This window comes from Alligator sinensis, unplaced genomic scaffold, assembly GCF_000455745.1.
Source record: "Alligator sinensis unplaced genomic scaffold, ASM45574v1 scaffold696_3, whole genome shotgun sequence".
NCBI lineage: Eukaryota > Metazoa > Chordata > Crocodylia > Alligatoridae > Alligator > Alligator sinensis.
Window position 1 is genome coordinate 218,368 of NW_005842505.1, and position 8,368 is coordinate 226,735.

The 8,368-nt window shown below is 45.1% G+C and overlaps 1 protein-coding gene across 1 annotated transcript in view; it reads left to right on the top strand.

Moving 5' to 3' along the window:
- The window catches only part of LOC102383727 (inositol 1,4,5-trisphosphate receptor type 2-like), a gene marked incomplete at its 5' end in the record, with an annotated part of 223,793 nt that extends 215,772 nt beyond the window's left edge, over positions 1-8,021 (top strand). The window contains 2 exon segments of the mRNA XM_014523564.2: positions 6,632-6,793; positions 7,333-8,021. Coding sequence (XP_014379050.2) covers positions 6,632-6,793; positions 7,333-7,419 — 249 coding nt within the window.
- Positions 8,022-8,368: the final 347 nt, after the last annotated feature.

An 8,368-nucleotide genomic window follows, 5' to 3' on the forward strand; every position in this document is an offset into this window, starting at 1 on the left:
CCTTCAGCCACCTCACCAGTGCCTGCACGTCTGGTGACAGCGGCCTGCCCCAGCCAGGAACATTGATGCCCTGGAAGTTCTCCATTAAGTTCTCCAGTTCCCTCACTAGGGGAATCACCTGGCTGAGGAGGGCATCGCCAGTGCTAAGGGTCTCAGTGGCCTCAAGGAAGGACTTGAGGACCAGCAAGATCTGGGAGATGGTACCCCACTCAGTTGTGTTCAGGGGGACGCTGATCCCAATCTCCCTAAGCAAGACCATCTCATGGATGGCCTTCTGTTGCTCCACCAACCTTTGGAGCATCAGGTATGTGGAGTTCCACTGAGTCTCTACATTCTGTATGATTCTGTGCTGCAGGATGCTCAGCTCTGCCTGTTTCTTCTACAGCATCTTGCCCCCCTTGATGCTGCAGTGGAAGTTGCCTGCCACCTTCCTACATTTCAAAATCAGCTGGCTTGTAGCAGTACTGGTGGCAGCCCTGTCCCCCTCCAAGGCATCCCTCACTACTAGGTTCAGCCTGTGTGCCACACAGCGGATGCCAACAAAGTTGGCATCACGGACAACCTTCACCATATTGGCCCCGTTGTCGGTGACCATGAACCCATGGGTGAGCTCAGCCTGCCCAATGAGCCACCCCTGCACCATGCAGTTCATGGTCCCCCTGATTTCCCTTGCTGTGTGGGACTCATCCAGCACCTCAGCTTGCAGTAGAGCCCACCGACGGCCTGACTGATTGCATCAGTGCCCTGTGAGGGAGAGGTAGGCGTGATCGCCACCCTGGCTGCTCCAGATGTCAGAGGTGAAGTGCAAGGCTACCTGCGGCCCTGCCTCAAGTGCTCCCTGCATGCCTCATACAGGGAGGGCACCACCGCCTTGCTAAAGGCAGTGTGTGTGGACACTTTGTAAAATGGGGCCAGAAGTCCTATGAACTGCCTGAACCTTGGCTGCTCAACTAGGGAGAAAGGCTGGCTATCCAGAGCAAGCATTTTCCCAATGCTCTGGGTTATCTCACTGTCCTAGGAAACACGCCCCCCTTTCTGTCCACCTTCCCCCACTGGTCCAGGGTGGCCTGCCTCTGCTTTTGGGGAAAGGGGGTTTTGGAGTGAGCAGGGGACTTCCCTTTCGGCACGCTCGCACTGGTGCCAGGCTGAGCAGGAAGAAGGGCAAGGGCGCGGTGCCGCCTCAGATGCAGCAGCATCGCTGTGGTGGAGAAGTGTCTCATGTCCTTGTCACAGCTCACATGCCTTTGGCATTGCTGGCAGATGGCAAACGTGGGATCATCTGTCACCTCAAAATGATCCCACACTACACTACTGCCCCACTTTTGGGTTGAGGGCGAGGATCCTGCCTTTTCCCCCTTCTCAGCAGGTTGAGGCTGAACAGCAGGAGGAGCTGCCTCAGCTGAGCCACTTGCCTCCACAACCTCAGCCTCCTCAGAGGTGCTGCTTTCCAGAGGAGACTTGGGTCTAGGGGAAACTTGAGGGGTGTGGAGCACAAACTCTGATTCCCCCTCAGTCCCCAGAATTACTTGAGCCAGCGCACTCAGCATCCTTGGTTCCAGTTCCAGCTCCTCCTCTGGCAGTGGGAGGCTCACGCTGAGAGCTGAAATTGGGGTGGAGGAGACAGTGATTCCACTGCTGGTGCCCTTCTGGACTGAGTGGAAGTGGTGCAGGAGCAGGGACGTTAGGTGCAGACACTGCTCCCACCTCCTGGCTTTCACTGGCAGCACTGATGTCATGGCTGCTTGGGAATAGAATGTGTCTGTGTTTGGGAGGTGGGGGGCTTGCAGCTCTTGCTCTCCCCCTACCCACTCTCCCTCCCATCCCAGAAGACCTGGCACCTGCCTTTCCAGCATATTGATCTTTCCTGTGCTGCAAAAGGTCTCTGTGTGTGTGAATCCTTTTGTATTGTGCATTTTATTCCCTCTGTTGCATGCGTGCACTGGCCTCTTCTTTGATTGTTTGCTTCAGTGTTAAGAGTTATGTAAAAATTGTGTGCTGCCTGTCTGTCTTTCTTCTTCTGCTATGAATATCTGATTTTTCTCTATATTGTCTATGTGTCTGTGTGTGCGTGCAAGCAATCTGTGCCTACCTGCACAGTGATAGATCACACTGGCTGGGAAAACACACCTTTCTTTTTTCAAAGTTTCCCCCCCAAAAAAGAGAGCAAATATAAATTCAAAGAAATAAATTGAATAGTAATAGTAATACTAATAATAATTTAATAGAATATCTAAGCTAAGCTAAGGTAAATCCTACCCACTCCTTTGTAACAAGGAAAAGGAGTAGGCAAGTACAACTAGTACTGAGCCAACAAGCCATAATGCCTCAGTCTGAGTGTTCTTCTGTCACACAGTTGCTGACAGGGAACAAGCTGGGAAAAGACACAGCATGCCTCCAAACAGAGGCTTTTATGCTGTTCTAGTCCCACCCCACAGACACTGTCATTGGAAAGGCAGCCAGGGAGAAATCCTTCTCACTGGCCACCTACAGATGTCAGTCTCCCCACTCCCCCTTCTCCCCCACTCTCCCTCCCTCCTATGCTCCCCCTCTTCTAACTGTAAGTCAAGCCATCCGAAGCATCTGAAGCGCATCCGAAGCGCTTTGGACACTCCAAACCACTTTGGATAGCTTGCCTGAGCCCATGCTTCAATCTGGGCATGCTGCTGTCCAAAGTGGCACCAAATCCGAAGTGCGATCTGAAGACTCGCACAGCCCTAATAAGGTGTTTGGGATGATTGGATGCAGATATCTCCTCTCAGTACGTGGCTGTTATGTCTGAGTGTTTCTGTATTCTGTTTGCTCATTCTGCAAGCCTAGCATTGATCTGTTCCTGATTGTTGTATAGAACACTGATAAGGTGGTTCCTCAGTTTCCCAGAGGGAGTGAAGCACGGCTTGTCAGAATAGGCTACTTGTTACATAGAATGGAGTGGATTGGTCACCTGGAGTCTCTTGATTATGATATTCATTTGGTTGCATCTGATCAGAAAGAAGATACCCAAGCAAGTTTCTTGGGTAGATTGATTTTAGTCATTTGGCTAAGTGTGGTGCTATCTGCATGTTAGTTTGAAGTCAGGCAGAAGACAGGGTAGAAATGCCTAATCCATTTCTAGAGAAGACGGTGTCATGGTATTAAGGGAGCCCAGTTTAGTTGAGAAAGGATGGCATGATGAAGGATAAGGAAGGACCTTAGCAGAAGCGGGTCCTAACCTAAACCTAAACCTAAACATGTGCCTTCAGGAATCATAGAAAATTAGGGTTGGAAGGGGCCTCAGGAAGTCATCTAGTCCAACCCCCTGCTCAAAACAGGATCAGCCCCAACTATATCATCCCAGACAAGGTTTTGTCTACCCAGGTCTTAAAAAACTCTGAAGATGGAGATTTCACAACCTCTCAAGGTAGCCTGTTCCAGTACTTTACTACCCTCCTTATGAGAGAGTTTTTGTTTCTAATATCTAACCTAAACTTCCCTTGCTGCAACTTGAGCCCATTCCTCCTTGTTCTGTCATCTACCACCACTGAGAACAGTCTAGCTCCATCCTCTTTGGAACCACCCTTCAGGTACTTGAAGGCTGTTATTAAATCCCCCCCCTCCCCCCCCGCCCAGTCTTCTTTTCTCCAGACTAATAAGAACAGTTCTCATAAGTCATATTCCCCAGCCCTCTAACCGTTTTCATTGCCCCCTGTTGGACTCTCCAATTTGTCCACATCCTTTCTGTTGTAGGAGGGGGGTGGGGGTCCATAACTGGACACAGTACTCCAGATGTGCCTTCACCAGTGCTGAATAGAGGGAAATAATCACTTCCGTTGATCTACTGGCAACGCTCCCACTAATGCAGCCCAGTATGCTCTTAGCCTTCTTTGCAGCAAGGGTACACTGTTGACTTAAATTCAGCTTATTGTCCACTGTAACGCTGAGGTCCTTCTCTGCAGAGCTGCTGCTTAGTCAGTCAGTCCCCAGTCTTTTATTCTTTTTGAAAAGAGACAGCTAACTCTGGGGATGGATAAACTTAGAATTGTCACAGTTAAAGTATCAGTCTCTAGTGATTGAGTTAAAGCAGGTTTTTAGGCAAGAGATGTAACATACCTGTGGATTAGGCATAGGAGATCATGTAATTCACAATAGCCCATGAGTTATATAAATACTCATTTTATCACCATTGTTTGGAATTGAGCTGAAATAAACATGTGGCTGCTATATAAATTAAAATATACTGCATTGCGCCAAAACATCTCTGGGAAGGGAAAACCACCATGAACATAGCCAGTAATGCCAATGCGTTTGTGAGGTGGTTTGGGTGGGCAAGCTAGTGGTGACCTGATAGGAGAGAGAACCCCAAACTACTGCATGTCTTCTTTTGAGAGATGCTGAGTGCCTGCAACATTGCATCTGCAGTGGCTTATGCTAACAGAGTCTTGTGTTTGGTAATTTAAGATTCTTCAATCCAATGACACTATACTTGTTGCAGATACTGCAGTTTTCCAGGAATATTCCAATTCCAGGGGAATTTGCTTCACTTATGTTCATTGCAGCCCTCTTTAATTTCTTTTTGGTGACTGCTGTAGCAAAATAGTTTACTGGCCAGTCTTTTGGTGAAAACAGTTGCTGAGCCAGCGATCATGCAGAACCTTATCTTAAAATCCATGCCTATACCTGTCCTTACAATTAAGCATGGGCTGAAGTGCTATGTGAGATTGTGGCCAGAAGATCTTTATATGAATACTGGAAAATATTAATGGAAAGTAAAGGCTAATCATCAATACATGCACCAGAAATAAGATTCCAACCATTACATTTATCCAGTCAGGGAAAAAACACCCTCCATGTGATCTTTGTATTCAATTACAGCTCACCAAGAGAACTGGTGAAAGCAGGTTTTGATTTGAATGAGTTATGACCCCCTGAAAACTGCATTGTTCATAAGCCCAGTAAATTGGCATAATGAGATCACTGTGCTTATAGTGTGTGCAGCTCGAAAAGGCCTCATTACACAGGCATGCCTGGCTGACTGAATTGTACACTGGTAAATGTAACCAAGGTACACAGTCTAATGCTGTGTGTCTTGTAGTTCCGGTGTGACAGGAGTACAGTATGCACAGCTGGAGAGAAACTCATTAGAAGCCTCAGGTGAAAGCAGGGAAGGGAGCCCACAGGATTTGAAGTTTAGTTTTAGTTTTCCTGGTGCAACCAAAATAAAAGTAGACTGACAAAGTCTATGGCTATGCTCCCCTTCATTTCATTTATCCCCTTCAGCAGTCTTTACAAACCAAAACTAAACAATTCCAGCAGGACAGTTTTTGTCTCCAGGGCTCCTGCTATCTCTTAAAGTAAACATCCCTGTTGAGGGATGTAGCCATGTGGAGAGGTTCTGAGCCACCCTGCTGGCACATGGGAGTCTGGAAGAAACATGCTGAAAAATAAAACATGTTGCTTCTTTAAAAAGGCACAACATGCACACTGCCTAAACTGTGGGTACTTGCTAGCAAACATATATCACACATGATCTCGCTGCACTCCTTAGCATGGAAGTCAGAGTTCCCCTGATGCAAAATGCCATTGAGTAAGAGACAAAAGGATTTTTGTGGGTGATACCTTTTAGTGGACCAACTGTATAGTTGGGAGGGACATAGACAAGCTTCTGGGTACCAGAGAGGAAAGGTAAAGGGGTGCCTGAAAATGATTTATGTCTCTCCCAACTATGTAGTTGCTCCAATAAAAGATAACACCCTTAAAAATCCTTGCCCCTCACATTTTTCCTGGACCATCACAGCTATATCACTGCAGAGCTACCACCAAATAAGAGAACAGGTTCTCTTATCGAAGTTGTAATCCTGTCACAGAGCTCCATGATCCCATGTCCCAGACCATCCATGCAGGATAGGATTCCTGCTCTCATAACTGTATCCTTTATACGTTGTGTATATGCATGCCTACACCTGAACATGGCAGCCGTCTTGTATTCCCTTATTTACAGTACCTCTGCTGTGACTCTGTATACACACTGGGTCTGTGAATAGGCAAACTGGATAGGATTCAACTCAGTGTTTGGTTTAGTGGGGGTTTAGCTACTGACTTTACCAGAACCAGGAGCTCATTGTTGGTGTTTCCTTGCAGATAGAGAAACAATTTAGTAAATAGAATATTGTAACATAATTTCCAATTGTATCGTTTCTTAGGCCATGTCCATGGTTGCCCTGGCTGTGCCTGGCACCAATACTGAGAAGCACAGTCCACTCATTACTTACCCCGCTTGCCCTGCTCAGTATACACCAAAGTCCAAGGTACTAAAGCCAAGGTACTAAAGCCAGCTTGGACCTCCCATGAGCCCATGCTTCCCCACTACTTTTGGTCTCTCTGTCTCAGGACTGTGTTGTAGCTTTTCTTTGGGGCTGTGCTCAGCTGACAAAATCAATTCCTTTCTGGGATTTTGTGCATGTTGAACAGGACTGAATAAATGTGGCACCCTTCTTAACTACAGTCCCAGCACAGCACAGAGGTGGTGTAGACTGTGTTAATCTCAGCTGCTGCGTGCGTCTTACTCATGGGTTTCATTCTTGAATTTCAGGCTCATACAATTAGATAGAGGCCTTGATCAATGTTTTAAAATATATATATCTATATACACACACAGGAGAAGAATTTGGACTGGTTCCCTCGGATGAGAGCCATGTCCCTCGTTAGCAACGAGGGTGACAATGAGCAAAATGAGATTAGAAACCTGCAAGAAAAGTTGGAGTCCACCATGAGTCTTGTGAAACAGTTGTCTGGCCAGCTGGCTGAGCTCAAGGAACAGGTAAGTAATTCTGAGCAGGTAAAGAAAAAACAGTTGTGTGCATATGAGTTTCTGTCAAGTAATGGCCACAACACTTAAAAAAGAACCTGTCTGAATAAGGTTTTACTCAACAAAGTAAAACCTTCACTCCTCCCCCAGAATCCACCTATTCCCTTTTGTTTTTTACTTACCTTTTAAGGTCCCTGGGGAAGGCGCTGTCTCCATTCTGTGTTTGTACAGCATTTGAAACAGGAGGGGTCTTTATTGGTGACAGGGACTCCTTGGTGCTATTGTAGGACAAATAAGAAATAATAATATAGCCTAAAACTTGCCACCAAAAATGAGGATAAAATGTTCATAGTTCGTATGAGTCAAATCCCATTCTTCAAAGGAATCCCTTTCTTGTAATTTTTAATGATGAAAAAATCCACTCTCTGTTATTTTGCTCATATGTACCTTGCAACTATGCTCTTCTAATGCTGTTGCACTGTGATTGTATGTGCTGCTGCTAAATAATAGTAAAAAAAAAACCTCATCTCTTATCTCCCTTTCTACCTTAGATGACAGAACAAAGGAAAAATAAGCAGAGGCTGGGCTTTCTTGGATCAAACACACCCCATGTGAATCATCACATGCCACCACACTGATACCATGGGGAGAAACTGTGACTAGCCTTTCATCAGTATTCTTGCTTTATTACAGAATAAAAAGCTGAGATTGAGAGGAGTGAACAGTGCCTATTGTTACAAAGTTAAAAACAACTGAGTGCCAAGATGTTAAGTGGTTTAGCTCTGGGAACAATTTGTAACTGTTTTTCATGGTTGAAAGGGACCAGAACCTAGAATGCAAGAGATACAAGAGAGTTTGTCTGTATTCATTCTTCAGGCCCAACTCTGCACTCTTTGCAATTCAATTGGCTCGAATGGTGACTGTATACAATGCAAGTCAGGGCAGTATTTTGGTTGTGTTCTTAGAACTGTTTTAAGATTTCTGCTCAAAGTAATGGAATAATGAGGCAAGGAGGAAATAGCTTATTAGCACACATGCGACAGTCTTCTTCAGAATCAATAGAAGTTATTTCTTGTCTTACTTGCCAAACAGCAACATTAGTTATATTTGATTGGCATTTACTATTTTTAAATTGCCATAAATATGTCCATGGGAAAAGTAATAACATTGCAGCAAGTTAACTTCTATTAGAGTGGGGGGGGGAAACCCTGAAAAGACTTAAAAAAAAAAAAAAAAATTTGCAAAGAGAAACATTAATGCTTTTGAATTTTAGCTGTCACCATGCAATTTCTTATTTATAACATGGAGTACAATGGATCCACAGCTGTGGGAACTTTATGCACAGAACATTGGCAACATAACTGGAAATGATTTCTTTCTCCTGGATTCAGATGTTCTCTATTAATATGGCTGCAAGTGGAGAATTCACATACTCCATTGTTTAATAATGTTTTAAATTCAAGCTCCAAAGAAGGATTTAGAAAAATGTATATATGTTAAAAGGTGTATTGGAGATTTTCTTTTCTGGAAAATCTTAGACAGGATTGGCTAGGGGGAATTGTCATTGGTATTATTACCTTCTGTAAG